Source organism: Grammomys surdaster, unplaced genomic scaffold (genome assembly GCF_004785775.1).
Source record: "Grammomys surdaster isolate TR1022 unplaced genomic scaffold, NIH_TR_1.0 126679, whole genome shotgun sequence".
Taxonomy (NCBI): Eukaryota; Metazoa; Chordata; class Mammalia; order Rodentia; family Muridae; genus Grammomys; species Grammomys surdaster.
The window spans coordinates 4,756,565-4,781,497 of NW_021621467.1; the positions used below are offsets into that span (position 1 = coordinate 4,756,565).

The 24,933-nt window shown below is 38.8% G+C and overlaps 1 protein-coding gene across 3 annotated transcripts in view; it reads left to right on the plus strand.

Moving 5' to 3' along the window:
* The first annotated feature begins 2,867 nt into the window (after positions 1 to 2,867).
* The window catches only part of Vgll3 (vestigial like family member 3), a 46,933-nt gene continuing 24,867 nt past the window's right edge, over positions 2,868 to 24,933 (plus strand). Inside the window, exons 1-2 of one of the 3 annotated variants that reach the window (XM_028761169.1) lie at positions 2,868 to 3,430; positions 15,500 to 15,785. In XM_028761169.1, the coding sequence (XP_028617002.1) occupies positions 3,305 to 3,430; positions 15,500 to 15,785 (412 nt within the window). In that variant the 5' untranslated portion in view covers positions 2,868 to 3,304. The remainder of the gene's footprint in view (positions 3,431 to 15,499; positions 15,786 to 24,933) is intronic. The other 2 variants (XM_028761170.1, XM_028761171.1) reach the window with 2 other exon arrangements.

A 24,933-nucleotide genomic window follows, 5' to 3' on the forward strand; every position in this document is an offset into this window, starting at 1 on the left:
AGTTGGAGTTGTTAAGATTGTTAGACAGGATGTCTGACCTTGGAGGGAAGATGTCCTTGAATGCTAGCTTCAGTTACTTGCTTTTCTTGATCTTAAGATCTCTCACAGTACAAGGAATTTCCCACTTCCTTACAATAGAAACGGTGAGCAGTTTGATACCGAGTTCCACAGTACAGTTTTCAATGATCCCATGTGCCCTCTAATCTTACACTAATTTATAAATTATTCTAAGAGACTTGTTTGTCTTCAATACTTGCACAATAGATACTCAATAATCCATCCATAACATTTTGGAATTTGGAGATAAAACTCTCATGTTCCTGCACTGAAACAGCCATGGTTGTGATGGGGAGACTTTAACAGTCATCAGCATCGAGGATTTTAAGATATAAATCCTTTACAAACTCGGAAGTGTTAGCAAGTGAGGAAGATTGATGTGTATTTCTGGTGCTGGGTTCTGTTGAATTCTGAAAATGGTAGTAGAAGATACAAAGCTCTTTCTTCACTTCATTTTTTACTATTTTTTAAAGGTTATAATATAATAACATTTTCTTCTTCCCTCAAATACCTCCCATGTGCCCTTCCCAGCCCTCTTTCAAATTCATGGCCCTTTTTTCCACTAATAGTTTCATATATAAACTAGTCTGTGTGCCCTTCCCTAGAAAAGGCCACCTGTCCTGAACTTCCCCTACCCCCACTTTTCTCATTTGCCAATGAGTCTTTGTGTAAGGTTGAAACCTTGTGGATTTTTCCCCATCCACTTTGGCTTATCCATTGGTGTCACCCTTGTTCAACTCTCATTTATACAACCTTTCTGGTGAGACTTTATGGGTACAAACTTTCTGATCATCACACTTTTACAATCTTTCTGCTCCCTCTTCTGAAATGTTCCCCAGCCCTAATTGTGCGACTGTTTTGTAGACTTATCTATGGCTATTGCAGAAGACTCTACAACTTATACTTTACTAAACGAGCACAATCCCTAAAAACAATCTATAAAAATTTTTAATTGTACACTTAGATAAGTATAGTCTTTATCCCTCATCAAGAAAACTTCTTTTGTGAGTCATGAAAATAATTACAGAAAACCACAACTGATCCAAATGCAGAGAGCTGTATGAATGCAGGTGAAGGTTGTCCATGCAAGTGAAGCAAGTGTCAGAGTTGGAGGGTTATAGAATTGGGACTATGGGATGTGATAAACTACTTTAAAAATGTCAGACAAAGAATCAAGGCTCTGGCTAAATCATCACTGGAATGTGTATCTCGAAGAATGGATCAGAAGATGTTTGACTATGGGACTGAATGAGATAGCTGGACAAACTCAGATTTACAGCAATAGATGTAAGTAGAAGCATTAGAAGAAGTGTAAATTTTAGGATGTACTGAAGGTTAAGACCAGATTCAGGCAGTGTGAGAAGAGAGAATGTTGGGAGTTTCACAGGTATTCTCAGTTCATCTGCAAGGTGGAGTTTCATTATCCGTGGCAGACACCCAAAGAGGAAGCTCAGGTTGGAATGTGGGTAGATGGATGCTGTTATGACTCTGTACCCCTCAGAACTGCCTGGAGAGAAGCTGTAACCGATGAGTGTAGATCCCAGAAAAAGGGTCTAACCAGAGTATATCACCTTGGGACAAGGGAGTTATAATCATATAAAGCAAGTTCTTCTATATCTCCTTGATAGGAGTAGTCTTCCACCAGAAAGGGTACAGTTTAAAATCTGAACTACATAAACTCTTAATAATCGCATTTTAAGATTTGGCTGACAAAATAATGAATGTATGAAGCCATCACAAAAAAAACCAACGCAATCATTATAGTTTGTGTGAGTGTAAGGGAGATATAGCCATGCACACACCTATACTTGCATATGTCACCTCTTTAAAGAACTGTCCCCCAAAACAGAGGTGGTTCTGGTGGGAGGGTGTAATGGCTTCAAAGTATGAGCTTTAGTGTGTATGTGTCTTTGTGAGTGTGTGTGTGTATGTGTGATTTACTCTATGCAACATTAACACATTCCACAAAGAGTTATTTCCTTTGAAAAAGTCTAGGCCTTTTGGTCTTTATTGAAAAAATTTCTGTTTGTCAGAGAGGTAAAGGTTGAGTTAGATGTGATGACTATACTGGAGTATAATTATATTCTTAAAAATAAGTTTTTATTTCATTTTGTAGAAGGTTTTAAGCTATTTGCATATAAACAACACATTTAAATGGTAGCTAATGGGTAGCCAATTATTTCTCTGGCTGCATTCAAACCAGCTGGTAAAGGCCAGAAAAGGTATCCCTTTATCCTACCAGGATGACAAGCCATCAAAATGTGTCTTTTAAGTGAAGATGTTGCAAAGAAACAAGTATTGTTAGCCTGTGGGCACTTCAAAGGCACTGTTAATTTTCATTTAGGTTTACTTTTAACGAAGGGACGAATCCCGTATTTTCCCCCGGCCTGTTTTATCACTCTCTTCACTTACACTTGTCCTTCCTTTAATCTGGTTCTAGCATCATCGGAGTTGATGCTGTATGAAAAAGCTCCCAGAACTTGAGCAACCCTGGCCAGGCCGCCAGGTGACCGAGACTGGGTGGGGACCGGCGGAGTTTTGAGGGCGCGGAGCCTCTCGCATACCAATCTCCTCCCACCAGCATCTCTCGCCTGGAGGCGGAGAGGGCTGCAAACTTCGCTCCAATCCGCAGCCGCCCTCCCCAGGGTCCCCCTGCTGGGCGACCCGCCCGCTGTGGACCCGAGTTGGTGGAACTTTTCTGATAAACTGCTCCTGAGAGCTGGGGAGGCAAGCTCCCCGCCTCCCCACATTCCGGCTATCCTGCCCCCGCCTCCCGGTCCTCGCCCAGCTGCCCGCGTTGGTGATAGGACGAGTCCCGGGCGTGCATTGTGTGTATGCAAACCACCGCTCGGCTCCTGGGGCGGCTCTAGCTGGGACCTGGCTGCCGCTGCTGCTGGCGCTGCGGAGTAGGCTCCCACCTCGGATGCGGTCGCCTGAGCCAGAGCCGAGCGCTGTCATGCTCCTGCCGCGGGGCGGGCTGCAGCGTCGCCCCGTCGCTATATAAGCGCGAGGAGAGGGGGCACCCGGAGGGGCTGAAAATGAAGGTGCCCGCGCATGGGCCGCCGCTGATTGCCAACCCCTCCGGAGCTCGCTCCCGGCGCGGAGCCCGAGGCAGCCGAGGACCCGCCTTAGCCGCAGTAGCAGCTGGTTCAGCGACGCGGACGGCGGCGGCGGTGGCGGTGGCGCCCCTCGCGCCAGCGCGTAGAGCAGAGGCGGCGACTCCGGGGCCGCCGCTGGCCCCGCTGCCATGAGTTGTGCGGAGGTGATGTATCACCCCCAGCCGTATGGAGCGCCCCAGTATCTGCCCAACCCTGTGGCAGCTGCAACCTGCCCTACAGCCTGCTATCATCCGGCTCCCCAACCTGGCCAGCAGGTGAGTCACCGGCCGAGCAGCCTTCCGGGGGCGGGGACGAGGGGCGCCGGGTATCGGTGTCAGGCTCACACCGTGCCCCGTCGGGTCCCGAGGCCGTGAAGGATGCTTTAGGATTTGCTGGGAACCATAGGAAGAAAAAGACACTCCCGGAAGGGCAGAACTGAGCATGGCAGGGCTGGGATCTCTGGAAAGGCTTTACCTGGCCGGGGGCTTATTTAAGCTGTGTCACCTGGACTCAGAGACTGTTGCTCCCAGCTGCGCTGGTCCGTAGGACGCAGTTCCCTGAAGCTCACAAAAGGCATCTGTCTTAGGACTGTGTGAGTAAACTTTTAACTCAAATACTTTAGTTTCCTTGGGCAAGTAGAATATTCCAGCGTTTTCTGGAGTAAGTGGCGGGAGTGTGCGACTGATATAGCAGAGGTTACCTGAACAGGAAACTCATGTAGTGACCGGTCTGGGACTTTTAGGGTGGAACACTGGTCGGATGTAAGACACATTTGGTGTTTCTAGAACTTATCCATTGCCTTTCTCCCTGCGGCTGTGATTTAGATAGGGATTCTCAAAAGGCTCTTCATTCACTTTCTATTCCTAACAAAGCACAGAGCTGGTTGGTGTTCATAAGTGGACTTGTGTTTCTTAGCTCAGAGGTAGCCAGGAGTATCGGCATGCCTGGGCCCCACCCAGCCAAGGGAATGAAAATGTTGGTAAAAAGGACCCGACAACTAGGAGATGATGAGAGGAGACACCGGAAAAACTAGCCACTAGGAATTCTTGAGATTACTCTGCGGCCACATAGCAAGTGCACCAAAATGTAGTTAGAACTATGTTAAAAACAATAAAATGTGCCTGTGACAAGGGGGTATACTGAATCCGGGATTGGAGTAGCCTAATTTTATCTAAACATAAAAATATGTCTAGATATAGTTAGAAAATAATGATTTACAGGGTTCTTTTGACTTGTTTTTCATTTCTTAGGAACTGTATGTTTTATTCTGGCCTTCAGGGTTTGACCCTTGGAGCAATCTGACCTTTGAATTTCTATTTTTCCTTCTTCCCTGTCCCTTTTCTAGAAGTATAGGGCTACTTTTTGGGAAAGAGACTATTACTCTGTTTGAGATTCAGTGGCTGTCAGATTCAGCTAACTCTGAAAGGGTACAAGTCCAGGATTCACCATTAAACATTTCCATCTTCATGTAGACCAATGAGACACAAGACAGAAGAGCCTACTTCCTTACTAGTATTTATTATTTACTTTAAAATTAGATAGCTTTACCACTTTAAAACAAAATTACCTTCGATAGGAGAGATGGGGAAACATTTTCTTGTATTTTGTGGTCAAGAGTGGCAAACAAAACACATATAAATAGTAGTGTCGTAGGTTCAATCCAGGCAGAGACCTTGGGTATTGCTTCAGCTCTTATGCTGTAGAGGGCTTCAATTATCAGTTAGAATGTGGATGAACAAGAGTCTTAGATGTTTCTAAATATTCAGAGAGATAACTTTCTCTTCTGAAAAAGTAAGGAATAGTAGGTGTTGCGAGTATGGTTGTCTCTTATGGAATTATAAATTTAATTCCATTGAAATGAGTCTGTAGTAGAGGTCAGCATTGTAATTCTCCTTCAGTAAGAAAAATCAAAGGATGTATTAGGCAAATTAAAAATCATTAATCATTGAAGTTAGTTTTCAATGTGAACTGCCTCTGAGTGCTTTATCTCATTTTGCAATAGATCTACGATTGAGCCCCAAATTCCATTCTTTTGCTAAATTATCAACAAGCTGGCAAAGGAAATAAGAATAAAGCACAGAAAGAGCCTAAACTGTCTGTTGTGAAGTTTCACAAATGCTCAGCTTCTGGTATATTCTGAGCGTCTATAGACACCATTTATGTAGTGCCTGAGTCTACTGTAAGGATTTAGTTGAGAGGTGCACATGGAAACTTGCACACATCTCTCATTAAATTGGTTTCTTTGATATTTAAATTTTTATCTAAGTACATATAGTATTCGACTGTTATTGAACTAAAGAGACTTAACAGCATCATTACTGTTCTTTTACTGTTAGGGCTTATTTTGATGACCTATATTTTTTTATTGAAAGAAAGAGTAAGTCAAGAAATTCTTATCAGCCTGACAGCATTTTTAGACTATGCAGTGCGTGGGTGAAGTGGGCCTAATATTGACTTGGCCCTAATGCAGTCATCTGAGAATACATATTTTTGTTGTTTTTGCATTCTGTAAGGTTTTATCATTATTATCCATGAAAGTTGCTTGCTTGGCACATGGGATGTGACCCCCTAATGGCATTTTGCTTGGGAGATAAAAATGAGGGCTACATCTCTTACTGCATTAAACAACAACAATCACAGTAAAAACAACTTGATTTTTTGAGGTGGAAGAAAAATTGAAACATAAAAACGACAGTAATCCAAAAAATATTGTGATCATTCATGAAATAATGATGCCAGGAAAATGACATTTTCCCTGGGACTTCTACATTCAATTGCAACAATGTATCCCTTAGATGTTTTCTCTCCTCAAAAGTGGGGATCTTAAGTACTTGTGTGTTTGTTTTTCCTTTTTCTGGAAGGCAAGGGGATGGAATGCAGGGTCTCACACGTGCTAGGCACTCAGCCCACCTGTAAACTATACACACTCCTAGCTCTGAAGTTCTTACATGTTAGTTTATCAAATAGCTCATTATGATTGATCTTAAGCATGGAGTGCATTTTTCCTCTCTGATTTTTTTTATTTTTAGAAATGAAAAGAATTTATTTTCTAGCCATATGTTCTATCAGCTTTTCTGCTAAATCTGGAAGTTTGAAGCATAGATTTTTTTTTATTGAACATATTGTATGTGTTGGCAGGTAATAGATGAGTGTTTAAAAAACACCAATAAGCTACATATAAATGCCACACTATAGTGTACTAATCCAGTTTAACCAATCAAACTAATCTGTAGTGTCTGAGTACATTTATAATCCTTGGATTTAATTCTTAGAAATTGTGTGCTGGGCTTAAATCTTCCAGAGAGCTTTACAGAAGCAGAATTTAGTGAGAGATTCTAAGCAACTAAGTCCTCAGCCTCAGCATCTCTCCACAGCCTCTGGACAGCCCTCCTCCATATCTCCCTGGGAGAAGTCTTGACTCAGTCTCAGTACATGCTCTGAAGCTGATGACACTGCAGAACGTGAACAGAAAGGAATGTGCTTGTATTCTACTAGTGACAGTAGGAAACAGCACAAAGTTTCGAAATTCGACGTGTCAGGAAAAATTGAGGACAACAATATGAAATCATAAGATTCCCTTCATACTCAGTGGACTTCTCATCTAAAATGCAGACAGTCTGTTGTCTAAATCCTCTCCCATATTAAGAATGTTAAAACTCGGGAGGTCACTTAAAGTCAAGCTTTCAGACTTACACATGGTTTTAGAAGAGATGACAAAGAGAGAACAGTAGCTGAATTTCCACGTCTATATAGATTTTAATGGTCACCGTCAGCTTCCTATAAGTTAGAACATGTTTATTCTGTCTTCTTTAAGGATAGGAACTGTGTGGGAAAAAAAGTTTGATAGGCAAGATTCCAGTGATGCTTGTAAAGAGTTTTCAAACTCCTTGTCTGTTCTCTGTTACCTTGGTTAAGTTTTAAAATGACTCTGAGATTCTGTTTTGGACATGGGAAAATCCTGGGGGATAGGAAACATATTATAAACGGGAAAATCCAGATCCATGGGGTTGAAATTCCTGGCTAAAATTTCTATGCTGATTGGTAACAGAGTAAGGACCAGCAGATCTCCTTTCCTGGAGTAGCGTCATTGTACCATGGCATGCAGTTTCCCAGACCTTTTTTGTCTCCTCATTATACAACAGGTTATTTTTTTTTGTCTTTGCACCCCAATCAGCTTTTTTGATAAGAAAGATTAATATGAAGTAGATTCTTTGGCCTTGGAGCTTGATATTCTTTCCCATTCTTGGGTAGTGTACTTTTGTTTTCCTTAAGTTTAAAAATTCCAATGCCTCTTTGCAAGCAGTTGTATTATGCTAATGACTTTTGCTGTCTATGTATTCTTAAAGAAGTTGTGTATCTACTTAGAAAATGACCATTTGTTTATTGAAAATAAAATGCAACCAATGGCTTTAACAGTCACATTTATGTGTCTTAGATTTCATTAGTATTCAAATATAAGATTAGATTTATTTGGAGGTAAGAGCTCAGTTTTAATCTAAATAGTTTCATTGCCCAGTCAAATTATTTAAGGCAGAGGATTTAATTGTCTTGAAACTGTAAGCAAGGTCTTAAATATATTTGTAAGGATTTATACAGAACTTCTTTGAAAAAGAGCAGTCTCTCTAATTCCATGTTACACAAATTAACTTGATGGCAAAGACTTGAAAGCTTAGGTTGTCCACTGTCTCCTGTTCCTAGTGACTTCTCAGCAAAAAGAAGTCCAGAACAGAAATAGTTAAGCTTAAAAGTAAGCAAACTATTGACAGAGCAGTGATTTACCATGGAGATCACAATGATGCCAGAGAGGATGGGACTGAAATCTTCAGAGTCTCACATAGCAAGCATGTATTCACCAAGAAGTCAGGCCAGCAGGAGGTAGGACCACCAGAAATCGAAGAGAATGGATTTGACTGATGTGCAAAAAGCACCCATTTTTTTTCTAGTATTTGGTAGACCCTCCCCACAGCTTGAGATGATGCAGAGAGGATGCATATCAAGGGAAATGGTGTTGGAGCAGTAGCCCTGCTGTTTTACTTTAACATCTCTTCCCACTACCACAGATGAGACACTAAACTAACAACCCCATTGGACCATCTGCAGAAAGAGAATTTTCTAAGAGACAAAAGCAATTATGTGCATGATGCTAGGGCAGGTCCCAAAGTAAACCTGTCAGGTAGAGGACAGTCATTTAAAACATGTTCCTGAATTGAATCTCCTCCCCGACAGGTCCTGTTTTCAGTGACCTTCTTCATTTTAAAATCTCAGAATGTATACAACCAGCAATAGATTTAAGGAGGGAAAAGGGTATTGTCTCCAGAAGAAGGTTCCAATATTTTCATTTGAAAACCTAGCACTCTGTAGTAGATGAGATTCAGTTCTGACGAACTGTGAAGGCAATGATCCAGGGCAAAGCTCTGCCTGCTCTGAGCTTTTCAAAATGCACCTCTTTAAAGCAGCTGGTTTTATGCTTTGTCGACTCATTTAGACCGACCCAGAAAGTGCCTTGAACCACTAGACCTACACAGCTGTTGTTAGAACAACTCATAAATGCCATATTTGTAGATAGTTCAGTGGATTCCAGATTTATGCCAGTAATTTACAAGTGTAGTCTGAACTAGGGAAACTTAACTATTTTTTTACTTGGTCTCCCAAAGATGAGCAGAATAAGAAGATGACCTGAACTCAACAGGTGTCTTTTCTTCTTCAATCTATATCATTCCTTCAGGGCTGTAGGAGATCTGCAAAGACATATTCATCTTTTCTTGTTTATATGGAGATAGATAAAAGAAGCACCATAGCTAATTCCAAGGAGCTGAGCTAGATGACCCACAGCTGGAAGTAAATCAGGCTTCTGTGCTCTGTAGATTTGGAGTTTTGGCTAGTATCTTGTAAAATTGGAAGAGGTGGCCAATACAGGAAACCAAATCAACTGTGAATATATCTGAAGATACAACATGTTGCTGATATAAAGATTACACATTGAAATTATATGTATATGTATTTATTATGAAGCCTATAGGATAATGGAGTCAGGATTCCCTCTCTTCACAAGTGGAAGCCAAGGGCTACTGCACTGTGTTACTTGCTATTGAGATTCATGGACTTTGTTTTGGTCAAGTCTTCTTTGTCACATTAGTTTTTAGCATTGTTTTACTAAATAAACCTCCATAGAGAGTTGAAAACAATTCTGAGTTAGCCTAATGTTATTGCCTTGCTTGTCTTACTTGCAAAGTTTGGAATACTAGACACTCAGAAAAATAATACAGTTTACTACAGTCATAATCCACAGGGGAAGTCTCTATTTATTGCCTCCCTAGCAAGGCATTTCCAAGTATGTGAACAGATTCAGTTCTGGCCCTGGCTGAACCTTTCATTCTGCATATCTAAATATTTGCAAAGTCATGGATACAATGTATGAATGTATGAATGAATGAATGAATGAATGAATGACATATAATTGAATAGAGGTTGTATCCTAAGTCTAACTAAGAGATTACACAAATATACCAGAAATTTATACAAGGGAAACTTGTTTCATTCAAAGTAGTCGCTTTGAGAAATAACACATTCCCTAATGATGTGATCATAGTTTAAAACATTTTGGGAATGCAAATTTTGAAATTGCTTCTCAGCCTGTGGCACATTTTTTTTGAACATTGTAAAAACTAGAAAATTTTCATTCTTGAGGGAGGTAGGTTAGATTTTTTATAATGAGTAGATTTATTTGGAAGCTATATGTTCCAACTCTATCATGTTGAATAATGATGTATTTTTGATTGCTCTTCCCTGCTATTAAGAAAATAATAGAAAAATAAAATAAGCAAATATAACAAACACAGCATCCTGAAGTATGACTGACTGTTCTTTAGAAACTGACTGTTCACATACCCAAAATAGAATTTACAGAAAAATTAGAAACAAGTGCAATATATATCTAGCCAGTGACAGTCTAGTTAGACATAGCAGTTCATTGTCATCTAGGAGTATATATACATTTTAAGGTCACTATATTACTTAGTAGATGTTGTCATTTTCAAGCTAAAGTTATTTTTCCTTTGTGGTACGAAGGATCAAATCCAGAGCCTCATGCGTGCTAGGCAAGGGCTCTAGTTCCATCTCCAGCTCACCCACATTTTTATTTCTAGATTCTTAAGATTGTAAATAACTGTGGACTGTTCTTCTCATTACGAGATGGCTTCAATTTGTTTCTTCAGTCAAAATAATTGTTGTATAGCAACTCAAGCACACTGGCATGCTTACTCAGCACATGCATTTTAGACAGAAACAGGTTCTAATTCCTAACTGTTAGTAGTCAAGTGATCCTAGCTAAGGAAAGATGTTTTTTGCATATGCAAATTGAGAGACATTCTGGGAAGTATTTGCATATAAGAGAAAAATTAAAGGAAACAAAAGCTATTGTTCTCATGAGATGGTACTTACCTTCAAGCCTCATGACCCAGATTCCATCCTTGTTCTTCCACTAGCTCCTTTAGGATGTCAGAGAACATCCATGTATAAGCTATGGCACACATTCCTGAAAATACACACAGGCACACAATACACACATACACAAACACACAAACATACACACAAAGACACACATAGAAACACGCAAAAACACATGCACACATACTTAGGCACACACAGATAAATAAATGTTGTTTGAAAATTTAATATAATGAGAGATGTTCTGTGGCATATTTTTTTAAGCCAATTGAACTACATATTTCCTGATATACCCAGAGATCTCTGAGATATTTTAAAGTATCTGTTCTATAAGTAAATTCTAAAATCATGATAAAAAAATCAATGAGTTGGTTTTATGGACTTAATGCTTTTGAAATAGACTAGTCAAGCCGGGCAGTGGTGGCACACGCCTTTAATCCCAGCACTTGGGAGGCAGAGGCAGGCAGATTTCTGAGTTCGAGAGTTCGAGGCCAGCCTGGTCTACAGAGTGAGTTCCAGGACAGCCAGGGCTACACAGAGAAACCCTATCTTAAAAAAAAAAAAAAATCCAAACCAGAAAAAAAAAGAAAAAGAAAGAAATAAAAAAAAAATAGACTAGTCATTCAAACCTTCCTCTCCTCTTCCTCTCTCCCTCCCTCCCTCCCTCCCTCCCTTCCTTCTTTCTTTGTTTCTTTCTTTTTAACACAAAACAGTCACTTCATTTAAAAGAGATAGTCATTCGAACTTCTTCTTTTTTCAGATCCTTTTTCTAAAATATCTAGTGACTTCAGTGATTCATTAACATAGTTTTGTTTCCTTAGGATGAAACTTTCCACACATACACAATAAGCATTTGGTATTTTGTGGCTTAAGCCTTGGGGAGTTAGTGGTATTTGGCTCCTGACCTGGAAGTCTTTCTCCTGTCAGACAAAATCCTTTCCCCTGTACATTTCTGTTGATGTTTGTTTCTGCTGGGCCTGATTGCAAGCTCTGAGGTGATCACTAGGGTTTGTATTACCTATCCCAACTTTCCTTTATTCTTGTACCTTTCATGTTTGTGAGCTGGCCTTAACTCTACCTATTAACCACTTGCTTGCTTGACCAAACTGGTATCTTTTGGAGGGGAGAAAATGGCTTCTACTGAGCAGTGTGTATTACCCAAACCAACTTATCATGAGTGTTGGTGTGTGTGTGTGTGTGTGTGTGTATGTTATACAAGCATAGCTGTGTATGTGTGATCACATGATTGTTGATATACATGTGTATAAGGGGATGCTTGGTTCTGTGTTTCTGTGTTTAGGTGTGTGTGGAGGCCAAGAGGTTGTGTTTGACTGTCTTGCTCCATTGTTTCCCACCTTAAAGAGTGAGGTAAGGTATATTACTAGAACCCAGAGTGCACGTATTTGGTATTCAGCTGGGGTCTTCTGTTACTGCCTCCCCAGTGCTTGTATTAGAGGCTGGTTTCTAAGCCTATCCAGTGTACTGGGGACCCAAATTCAGCTTTCCAAATGCTTTCTTCACTGAGCCATCTGTACAGCCCCAATTCACAGTTATTAAGAGCTCTTTTGGTGACTTTTTTGTTTGTTTTGTTTTTTTAAAAAAACAATTCTTCACAACCTTCTAAGAAGAATACAGATACTAACCTGATATTCAGATATATTATAGAAAGTGATTGCATTTGGAAAAATGAATGAATTAGGTGACATTTTTGTCTTGATTCTGCACATTTATGTTCTGATACTCTGAGATTTAATCTCCACTTTTAGTTTTTTTATATATATATATATATATTTTCCCCACAAAAACATGCAACCCTAGGGGAAGTAGCATGAAAAAATCCAAGGCCAAGAGCATATAGAATGTAGCTAAAGAGGAATAGGTTCAAAGAACAGGCAGGAAGCACTGGTGTCATACAGCGGTTGCTGCTCAAGTCTGAGAAGTTAGATTGTGTGATGTCAGCATGGAAGCCATAGGAAGCAGCTTAAGGGATGTGTTTCTGTTTCCTTCCTGCCTCCTTCCTGCTGTCCCTTCCTGCTGTCCCTTCCTGCTAGTTAAAACTCTTATGCATATTCTAACTTAGCAGTCTTGGTAATTATCAGGCCTTTTGTATACTTTAAAATTCGTACTTCAACTGGTGATATTTCAAGGCTAAGTATATGTCAGAAATGTAAATATTCAAATAGTTTCACTATAATTTATGAAAATTAGAGCAAAATATGGGGGGAAGTATAAGTAGACTCCTAAACGTTTGTATATACTGTTGTTAGTAGATCATAGGCTCGTTTTTGACTAAACTACAGATATCCACAGTGTTAACAGGGGATATTTTGTCAGGTAGAGTTGTACAAGGAGAGATAGGTTGTCTATGTATGAAACTTAAGAGTGCAGAGCATCAATGAATGCATCAACAAAGGAAAGATTTTTGCAAATGAGATGAATGATAATTACTTTTGTATAAGACAACTTACTCTTTTCCTTACTCCCTATGGATAAGAATGTGATTTTAAATATGGATTTATGTGTAGTCATCCATTCCATGGTTGGTAGAAAAAGTCCCCCTGAATTATGCAGAATTTACAAAACTGTGCAACCCTAAAATGAAAATCTATCATTTAACAACAATTGCCAGCAATTAATCTTGAGATGGCTTATGGTGCTCGTCACTTATCACAAAGCTATTTTGTATTTATGGTAGGGTTTATAGTTTGTTAAGATTTTTTGCGTATATTTAATTTAGCTTACTTAAGATGTAATTGTTGTTGTCAGTAAAAGAAACCCTTTCCTTTATTTTTGTGATCAACATAAATGTTAAAACATAAAGATAAGATAAAGGTATAGAAGAGGTATGGGCAAACACACCCTCCTTAGTCTCCTGGGCAATGATGAACACTCTGAACACAGAAACTACTCTGGGGATCGGCTTCACATTTATTTCAGTATAAAAGTGATCTTTCAAATAAACCAGAATAGGCAGGACAGAGTTATGCATAGTTACATCCATGCAGGTTTTTAGTAAATATCCATGCACCCAGAAAAATTTCACTGTTATTTGACCAGTAAATTATAGTGTTTGTTTAATTCTATCAATGAAATTCAAAACTAAAAGTTATTTAGCTCAATTCCTACATTTATGTAACATATTTTAATGTGGTATTTTGCTATTGAAGTCAAGTTTGAACAAAAGCAGATTACAAGAAGTATAACCAGACAGCATTATAACTACCTGTTCATCAATAAGATACCTTCCTTCACATGGACTAAATTATCTATTCATAAGAAAACACTAACCACATGGACACAAATTTTAAATAAAAAATGGCAAATATATATTTAAGTAACATCTTCCACATATTCATCAGTCACGTATCATGTGTCCATTTCTAGAACCACCTGGAATAAGAATCATATATTTGTTGCTAGAAGAAAATGATGGATTGATTAAAGATAAACTTATGATTTGTGTTTATTGGTTCCAAAACTAGGAATTACATAAGAAACATTAAATGGGAGTTATATAGTGATAAGATATGTAAAACTACTTACGATTTCACAATTATCTGGGTTTGCTATTCAGACTTATTTTTCCAGCATATATAATTTCTGCAGAAATAACAAAATGATATAAGATATGGCATTTAAAAATTTGAATTTTGTTGTTATGTTATTCATAGAGAATGTTTATGTGGTCACTCAGAGTTTATTCTTATGTATTATTCACAGTGAAGTTGTTGGTAATCTTTAAGTCATTATATACTCAGTGAAAATGTTTGGAAAAATTGAACAGCTGATGTAATAAAAAATAACAATTAGCTGCTAAATTTCCATTCAGTAAAACAATGTTGATCATAGTTATTTGGAGACTACCCCGCCATACTAGAGATTGCTACCTTGTTTCCCATGGTTTTACAATATATGTCTACACATGTTTACTTTCTTTGCATTCTATCTTCACCAGACATATTCCTTGTGACTATTGGCAGCTTCCTTCACTTCTCTATACCTTAGTTTCTTTGTCTTTTAGAAACATACAGCAATAATAACCAAGTTATAGTTATAAAAATCAACTCAAGTCATATACGTGAGGTTTGAGGACACTTTCTTGGATAATAGATAAGTGATTACTATAGGTATGACCGACTGTATGTTGAAATACTTTAAGATATCCAACTCTGCTCATTTTTATTTGAAGAGCTAATCCTTGCTAGTATTTTGTTGCATTTTCAGTAAGCCACAATAAACTCTTTCTCCCCCTCTATGATAATAGTAGTGAGTGGAACATAAGAAAAACATGGTCCGTGCAAAATGGATCTTCACACAGACTTACTCTGTCATTTCAGTTTGATGTTTGAGAAATGAGTTCAGCACATCTGCCAAATCCTTTTATAGGATGGTGCATTCCAGTTTTTTATTTTAGTTTATTTCATTTATGAAATGCTTTTTTCCTCTCCACCCTTCCCTGGACAGTTAGCTCTCGTGTCTCCTCCATTGTCCTTAAGTAGAATGTAGTTAAATGTACATTAAATCTGTTTAAAGTACATAAAAATTGAGCCTTAAAAAAATCCAAAGGGAATCTGTCGTATTTTTAAAAAGTTATTCATTTAATATAGCAGTGTTTAAAAACAAACAAACAAAAATGCTGTCTGACACTCTGAAATTATACAATTTGATAGTAGCCCTCTCCAATGCCAAATTTGGAATAACAGACTTTTTTTTTCTTAGTGTGGGAGGGAGGCAACTGGTTTGGGGAAGGAAAAGATGGAATAAAACAGATGAAGGAGAATCAGTTTGCAAACATATGTTAATATTTAGATTCTGTTTTTTTTTAAAGTGAAAAGTTAAATAGTTAATGCTTTGCCACAAACTGTCTTTGATACTATGTTTTGTTTATTCTATCCCAGAAGAAGTTAGCGGTATACAGCAAGATGCAGGACTCTCTGGAAGTCACGCTTCCCAGCAAACAAGAGGAGGATGAGGAGGAGGAGGATGAGGAGGAGGAGGAGGAGAAAGACCAGCCTGCCGAGATGGAGTACCTTAACTCTCGCTGTGTCCTTTTCACTTATTTCCAGGGAGACATTGGGTCAGTAGTGGATGAACACTTCTCAAGAGCTTTGGGCCAAGCCAACACCTTGCATCCCGAATCTGCCATTTCAAAAAGCAAGATGGGGCTAACCCCCCTATGGCGAGGTAAGAATTTGAGAAAGCAGATGCCCTTTGGAGCACGCCATTTCGCAACTGCCTCTACCAGGCTCCAGCTGGAGGCTTGCCCCTGGAGAACGGATATCCACTTGCTTTTTAATTTTTAAGGACAGCAAGGAATTTCTTTCAGACAAACAGCTGGATCGGTTTTGTCACATGTGGAATGCAGGGTTGGAAAGGATGCAGTCACACCCCTTAAATTCCTCATGGAAAAAGCAGTGATACAAGTGGCCCCAGTTTATAGTGGCCAGACTGAGCCTGAAGCTTCATTCCTAAAGCTCCCCCGTGGACCAGTGTGGATCTCTAAATAATAGGCGTGCCTGAGTAAGCTTCTAAACACATATTCTAAAAGCTTATTCTTGTTTACTCCCCTAGGTATGTTTTGCGTGGTGACTTAGCTGAGTTCTGATTCTGACCCAGGAACACAGACTCCCAAAGCTGCCTGTGTTCTCCTAGTGGGTTTCTCTTTACTAACTTCTACAGGGTACATAACTCTCATAGGTAGTATCTCTGTGACTTAATGCCAGTATTGATACCTCAGTAAACAAAAAGCTCCAGATTGAAGGAATTCTTTATTTCCTTCTTTGTGGCGAGCAGAGAGACTTTCGTGTTCCAGTTTTAAAGAGTCAGTGGATAAGTGACATGTTAGACAAGGCTGGAGAGGAAAAATAGTCCAACCTATTTAGGATAATTTTGGTGAAGTGTGTTATATGGAAATACTGTGTTCCCAGCTCACCTGGTTCCAAGAAGTGTCCAGTAAAATTGTTTACAACTGTGGGCCTCAAGAGAGAACCTTTTAAAAAGCAATGTTCTGGTCCCTCATCCTAGCCCTATAGGGTGAGAAACTGGTGTGGGTTAATTTGTGTTTACTTAGTTCTGGCCAGGTAAACAGGTAAACAGGTAATCTGGCTCAAGTTGGGGAATCAGTGACATGATTGTCTTGGCTTGTGAGGCCTCTATAGAGTCAGAATACCTTCAGGAAAGTGGCGGGAGTTACCAGTCACAACTGTCCTGGGTGGTACCTGAGACAAGGAAAGACAGTCCACCTGCAGAAGGGTCTTGTAATCTGTGACTAATGACTCACGTCATTGTCACAGGCACGGCTGTGCTGTTGCACAAGAGGACCTCAGCTGACACTGCTGGCCCTTATCTACAGATAGACTCTTCTTCCTGCTCATGTTTCATTTTGTCATTCTCTCCCTTCTGCCTTCCTTCTTTCTTCTATTTCTCTCTTCCTCTTCCTTTCCCTCCTTCCTTTATTCCCTTTGCTTCCCATCAAATGTATTCAATACTAAGGAGGCTTTGTAAGAGGGAAAGGTAATAGAACGTAAGCTCAAATAGAGCTTTGGGATAAGTCATCCACATGACTCCTGCTTAATTGATGAGTATGTCCTGTGAACTTTGTACAGGAACAGAGAGCCCTTGAGAGCTCAAGGCTTACAGAAAGAGTCGATATCTTATTTGATAGTTCATGAGAAAGAATGTGAATAATTTGATGAAAATGAGAAAAATTCCATGAATCAGATGGTTTTAGGTAATCAATTTTATGTACCACATAATTAATCACATCCATATAAATTGGCTACAGGAGAATAATAAGTAAAATGTCTCCTTGTTCAGCGTACTGGCTTATGTAATCCTGAGATAATCTAGGCTGGAAAGGAGAAAGTAGGGCCACAAATTATCTGGAGCAGGCCAACATCTATAGTGCCAAGGGCAGAAGACTTTTAATATATGTATAATGACTGTAAAACAGTTCAACTGTTCTATGTAGTAATTAGAACAACCAGAAGAAAGCATTGATTAGCTCTCTCATTTTTATACAGAAAGGGAGAATGGCAGTCATTTTTTTTATTGGATATTTTCTTTATTTATATTTCAAACGTTATCTCCTTTCCTACCCTCCCCCACCCAGGAAACCTCCTATCCCATCCCCCTCCCCCTGCTTCTTAAAGGGTGTTCCCCCACCCACCCACTCCTGCTTTCTCCTACACTAGGGAATTGAGCCTTCACAGGACCAAGGGCCTCTTCTCCCATTGATGCCCGACAAGGGCACCTTCTGCTACATATGCAGCTGGAGCCATGGGTCCCTCCATGTGTACTTTTTGGTTGGTGGTTTAGTCCCTGGGAACTCAGAGGGAGAGGTCTGGTTGGTTGATATTGTTATTCTTCCTATGGGGTTGCAATACCCTTCAGCTCCTTCACTCCTTTGTTAGCATTGTCTTGGTGTCATGTTAAACTTGGCCTTCCCATTTATCTGCTGACTCATTAGTTGACTTTGACACAAATGTTTCCTAAGGATATACTATATATGCTGTGTAAATTTCAAGGAACTTTGCTCTACATTCATGGAGTTACTAATAGTAGAGAGAGGGAATAAACAAGGTTGTAATAAGTGACATGCAAGAACTTACTTTACTGAAAGTGATACTGAAAGCTTCCACAATAGGCCTGAAGGAATGAGGGCATTCAACATGTAACTTTCTTGGAAAATGACCTACAAAGAAGGAATAGTCAGTGAAAACGCCCTAGAGATGAGAGGAACTTAGAATGTGCAATGAGTAAGAAGTATGCTCATATATGCGGAGTAGTATGTCCACCCAGTGTCTCATGTCTTTTTGTCTCTTGCCTTGCAAAATCTAAAAATACTATATCTATTTATCTATTTTAAATTTATTTAAATTTATATCTACTTATCAATTCCCTCAGTACACAAAGTAGCACTTTTCTATGTGAATACTCAGAGATAATAATTATTATTCGGTGACTAAGAGATGGAAGTATGTGAATGAAGTTCATTTCATGTATCAATACAGGTCTTGTACAGGTAGCCACAGTTAATATGGGTTCATGTGTGAAATAGCTATACCTATGCTCTAAGGGCAGTATTTCATAGCACATCTCTCCATCACTAGCCTCTGACATTCATTCTTTTCCTTCTTCTGGAATATGTCTTTACCCTTGATAGAGTAGGAGGTTGATAAGGATATCACACTTAAGGCTGAGCATTCAGTACTTTCTCAGTTCTATGACCATTTCAAACATTCATTTTATTGACTGTAGTGAACTCCAGTCTCTAGTCAGATCAAATTTATATCTTCCCCACAACTCACCAAAGTTATGTTCCCAGTTGCCTTTCTTACTTGGAAATGAACTTTATAACCATAATGGAATATCTCCTAACGTTCACATAATGGTTTTTCGATTTTAGAAATGGAAATCAGCTCTTTATATTCTCTTATACACATACCCTGGTCTGCAAGCATAGCAGAGTATCATTAATAGTATCAAGGGTTGTCTCTGTCCCAGGGGATGGGTCTCAAGTTGGGCCAGTTCTTGCTTGGTGTCTTCTCAATCAGTGCTCCATTTTTATCCCTGGTAGGTTTAGCATGCTCCAGTGGGTGGCCCCATACACATACATACATGGACAGCCCTTCGTGTTCTCTTTCATGTTACCGTGGGTTTGACCTAACTGAGACAGAGAAGAAATGAAGAAAAGACAGATATGTGTACAGAAAAACTGGGGTTTTGAGGGTTTAAGCTCTCAGATGGAGAAGCCACAGCATCCCGGAAGCTTGGTGTATTTATTGCACACAGTTGATGAGGGAGGTCATGGTGTTACTGCATACAGCTGCACAAGAAGGTAGGCTTATCTAATCTTTGTAGAAGTCTCGGTAGGGGAAAAGTCAGTCTTCAGGCGATGAACGTCAAGGAAGGAGAGCACTGTATTGCACATTTTCTACACATACATCCGCATCTGCACAAAAAAAAAAAAAGTAGAGAACAGCTTGCCATTTCTTTGAGCCCTACCCAGGGAAGGCTTTGACATTTCCAAAAATGTAAGACACTCTAGTCTTTTACATAGCTGAGCTCCTATCAAGAACAGACATTCACTCAGGACTTCACTGGCTCCATATGAGCACTAGTTTGATTTGGTATAGGCTAGCCAAAGAAGACAAAGAATTTGAGAGACAGAGAAGAGTTGGCTGGGCTGAGACAGAGATGAAAATGTGGTAAATACAGTGTGGTCATGTATGCAATTCTAAAGTTTAAAATTAAAATTAAAAGAGGACTAAAGATTAAAAGAAACTCTTCGTATGCTCGTTATTACTCACAGAAAGGGTTATTATAAGTAATGAGTAGAAGCATACATGGATGATTTCATGCTGAACTAGAAGAAACATAATCACTAAGGCAGATGCCTTCTTTTTTTCCATAGATATCCCACTTACTTGGCAGATGGAAAACGAATGTTGAGTTTTTTATTTTTTCTAGAAGCTCATATTTGCAGCACAAAGCAATGTCTAGGATATAGTAAGGACTGAAGGCTATTGATAATGTTAATGGCACCATTTAGGAATAGTTTTGAAAGAAACTGCTGGCCACACCACCTGCATTAAACACGCGGGCTTGTAGCACGAAGTTATTATAATCTACTGGTGTGTGACCTATGAAATCAAAACTGAGCTATGTTTAAATAATATATTTCCATAGTTAATCTTTAGACAAAGCGTGCGTATCTGCTAAGAGAACAATAGTTACAGCTGAATTCAATTCTTCTCGATAAGGCTAGGAAATGTCTTTTGAGATGTGCAGCTGTTAGGAAAACAGTGATGGGGACGACATTTTTGCACCTTATTTTGGTACAGTATTTTGGGAGGAGCATCTAGAATGAAACATCAGTTTCAGATACGTTCATGCTTTGGTTTTTAAGGAAAGTATGTGTTATATTGTGTGCGAGTATGTGTGTATGTTGTGTATATGACTGTGTGTATGACTGTGTGTGTAAGAGACTGTGCCTGCATGTGTGTGTGCCTGTGTGTGTGTGTGACTGGATGTGTGTGTATATGACTATGTATGTGTGACTTGGTTAGAGACTGTGCCTGTATGTGCGTGTGACATTGTGTGTGTGACTGTGTATGTATAAAAGGAAGTGGACTGGTCACATAAGCTGTAGTCGAGCAGTTATCCCAATTAAAAAACAGGCTTTACGGCAATTTCTGGCATTTATTTACTTTTCTTACACTTTCATAAATAAATGTATCTGTCAGTTAGCTGATACAACTGAGGTCTACTTGGGAAACTCAGCCATATGGGAAAGGCCTCTCAAAATGAATAGTACAGGTTAAGCAGAGCAAAGGAAAAAAGGAAAGAAGGGATATATCCTGAGGTGTTTGGTAGGGAATAAAGTTTCTGAGTAGACTCTTCATGGAGGCCCTGGAGGCTGCTGCTTCCAGGAAGTTGGAACAGTAAGTGAGAGGAGATGAGGCCTGACTCACCTCATGATAGTGCCCCAAGGGTTAGCTGCGATTGCAGTCATGAGGCCAATTTTGAGCAGTGCTGCAACAAACTCCCTAGAGGACAACCTTTGGATAGAATGACAGAAAAGAATGGAACACATTTTGTTCCTTTTCTTACTTGGCAGTTGCTTTTTATAGGAAGCAGAAGAATCACAGAATGGGTCTTAAAAGTATCAAGAACCTATAGCCTAAGAATTGAGTTTAAATAGTATTCTTGCTTTTTTCTTCTTCTTCTCTCCTCCTTTCTTTCTCCTCCTCCTCCTCCTCCTCTTCTTCTTCCTTACTGAGGCAGGGTCTTCCTCCTAGCTCTGCTCACCTGATGGACACACTTAGTTGAAGTTTTCAGAGAACTTGGAGACTCCACTACCTGCCTCCTCTTTCTGAGTACTGAATTCAGAGGCATGTACTCCAATGCTCTAAATAATGTTTTCTTTAGTGTGAATTTTAAAAGAAAATCTTATATTGGATACTAAGGTTTTTCATCTGTATTTGCTCTAAGGTTGTGTCAGCAGGAGATTATTACAGATACTTTATGATGGCATTTCTTTGTTTTATTTTTCATTTAATATTATTTTTATTATTTAAAAAATTAAAACTTGAATCTTTCCTAAATTGTTTCACAGTTTTTGCCCCCTCCCTCTCTGGTATGTAGGGTTGCTATAAAAAGCACCCTAGTGTTGTGCAATTCTAAAAAGAACTTAGATCTGAAATTTTTAAAAAGAACACTTGACTTCTGGAATCTATGGCTAGCTCCTATGTTTCTCTATGAAACAAAAATTTCCCTGAAAGTCAGATGGTGATGTTATTTGGTTTATTTTGGAAAGATTTTATTGGATAACATATCAATTTCACCTCATCTTCCATTTTTAAAAATAAATGTGTATGTGTTCCTAAAAGTGAACTCAACAAAATCATATTTAGGTCATTTTGTATGCATAAGACTATCAGTATTGTCACCATCCGAATGCAAATATTGCATGAGTGTTGAGGAATGATGGCTCTGGAATCCCAGTGGAGTTAGTCTTAACATTTTCCAGTTCTGAATCATCTCGCCTAACCTTAAAGGTAACATTGCATGGAAATGGCTCCTGCAGCTTTTCACCCACTTTCTTATCCACAAAATGTGGCTGTGATTAAGTACTCATAAGCAAAAAGTCACGTAATGTAAAAAAATTTACATACATATGAAATAAGCGTGCTGGTTCTCCAACACAAAGCACAATGTAGCATCTGTTTCTCTGTGTCACATTTTTTTTCTTTAAATAAGTAAATACCAAATAGTGATCCTGAATCATAGGTTTCTTCATGAACATATTTTCCATTCAATATTGTTTCACTTACTTGTAAAATTCAGTATTGTTTGTTGAAAAGGGCTGTGTAGATCTCTACAAGCTTTATATTAATCTCAGGAGACCCTTTGCCAGCTGAGAAACTATTAAGTTGCTTTTAATTTTTTCCCTTTGGGGAATTTTTAAGAGTGGTTCAATTTTTAGAGAGTGGCTTTTAAAAAGTAAATTTCTTCTTTCAATGATAATATGTTCACTTGTCACAGTAAAGTACTTCATGTAAAGGACAATAATATTTTGGTAGGGAATGTATTCAATATGTGAATTTGTGTGTGAATATCTACAATGCTTATACAGTTATAGAATAAGAATAGTTCGATCTTGATACAAATCAAGACAAAGATATACAGATAAGTGGAATATTATCTTTGTACTTTGTACATTTTCCTCGGGAGGATCAATAAGAGGAACTTGTGTCTCTGACACATCCTTGTGTATCAGGGGTTGTCAGTTTTCATATTCAGGTTCTGGTTGTACCAGGAGACACTAATTATGAGCAGAATGAAGGATTTCATACCAAAGATGGTAGGTGTGTCAGCAAAGTAGGAGATTGGTGTCTACAATGGCCTACAATGCCCTTATGGCTGATTTCTAAGTACAGTCATTTAACCAGTGGTGATCGTCCCCACTGGTGAGTAATTCATTTAAGAACTTACTGGGAATGGCTGAAAGCTTCACCAACCTTTCTCTCCTTTTCATTCTTGAAGAGCATTGTTTTATAGATTGCTTCAAGGGTTCTGAAACCCATAGTAATGCTTAGGAGATGAACTTGAAACTGTCGGTCCCTGATCATCGGAAGAAGGGATGAATCATGATAACACTGGTACAGATCTGACAGAGAAAGAATGGATCATGCCCTCATAATACCAACGTCATTAGGGAACTTAGACAAGATGTCAGTCTATGACAGAGATAGACTGATTTGGATATTAACCCCATAATACACATGGCAGGTGATTCAAGTAATTTATATTGAGGTAAGAAAAACTTGTTCATGTCCTGGAAGCATATGAAGTGATAAACATGCTAGATTAAATATTTCTATCAAAGAACACCTCTTAGGATATCCTTTGTTCAAAGGAAAACTCTAGATTCTTTTATTCTGCAGAACCTGGCATAAAAATATCAACAATACATATGTACAAGTAATGCCTCTTGCAACCTTATGTCCAATTTTAACATAAATAATCAGTAGAATATTTCCCAGAATGAAAAACATTTAGGAAGATGTGCGCTAATAATTAAGTGTGTGAATTAAAGTATATGAATTAAAGTAAGTTATTTTTATTTTAATGGAAGAAAATGACAAAGAGATCAAGAAGTCCTTTTATGACTATAAAGTGAGAAAAGACAAGTCTGTAATGAAAGTGAAGATTTCACAGGGCAGAGATTATATAAATATACATTATTATAAGAACCCATCTATGGGGTGGACAGAAACCTTTCTAAGTACAGATCTGACTTGGTCATTCTCTAGATTAAAAAATTTTTAAGATCCTTTGGATAGACGTTATGATAATTCACTTCAATTCTCTGGCCAGGAAGACCACACTCTTCTGAGTCCTTCATATCTGCATAGTCAGTCAGTCTGTCTATCTGTCTGTCTGTCTGTCTGTCTGTCTTTCATTTCTCTCCTTGCCCATTTCTTTCTCCTTTCTCTTTCTCTCTGGCTAAAGTTTGCCTATTGAATTTTATTGCTTAAATGCTACTGATGCTAGTGGTACTATTGTTGTGTTTGGGTGCCTCTGTGTAGACTGTGTACATATGTTTATATTTTGCCTTATATTCCGTCAGCATAGAACTCCATCTCACCTCTTCATAGGGCTACCTCCTATTCAGCTAATATAATTAAACATAGTTATCACATTTCCAGCTCTTGAAAACATCTTCATATGTTGTCTTCCTTCCCTGTGTTCTTTCTGGTTGTGATCAGCAGTGACAGATATGTGTACATATTAGACTTCTCTATGTCTGACCCAAAGTAGTCCACCCATAAATGTTGAGGTGATAAAGACATTCAGTTGAGGGTGCTGATGGAGTAGAGGTGGATCCTCCTTCCTTTCTTGTCTCAACATGTGCACTCTAGTTGTCTATAAGATCTACAGATCTTGAAAAGTACAACTCAACCCGGACCTATGTTATTTATCACTTCTAGAGACTCTCCAAATCAGGTGATTAGGTTGTGATCCTAATTGTTCTCTCTTGTAGTCATTATGAAGTCTACTGTCCTTTGTCCACTGAGGCACTGTCTGGAGTCATAATTGTTCCCTCTTATGGCAATTATGAAATCTACTCTTCTTTGACCACTGAGGCAGGCTATCTGGTTTTGAAGAGTAAGCCTATGCTTGCCAAGTCTTAAACTTTTGCCTGTCTCCATTTTCTTGTGGGACTGGAGTGAGAATCACATGAGCTCATGAGTAGCCTTCAGGAGATGTTGGACATTTGGCTACTCTCATTAAATGTTAACCATTGTTACTTCCAAGACCACGC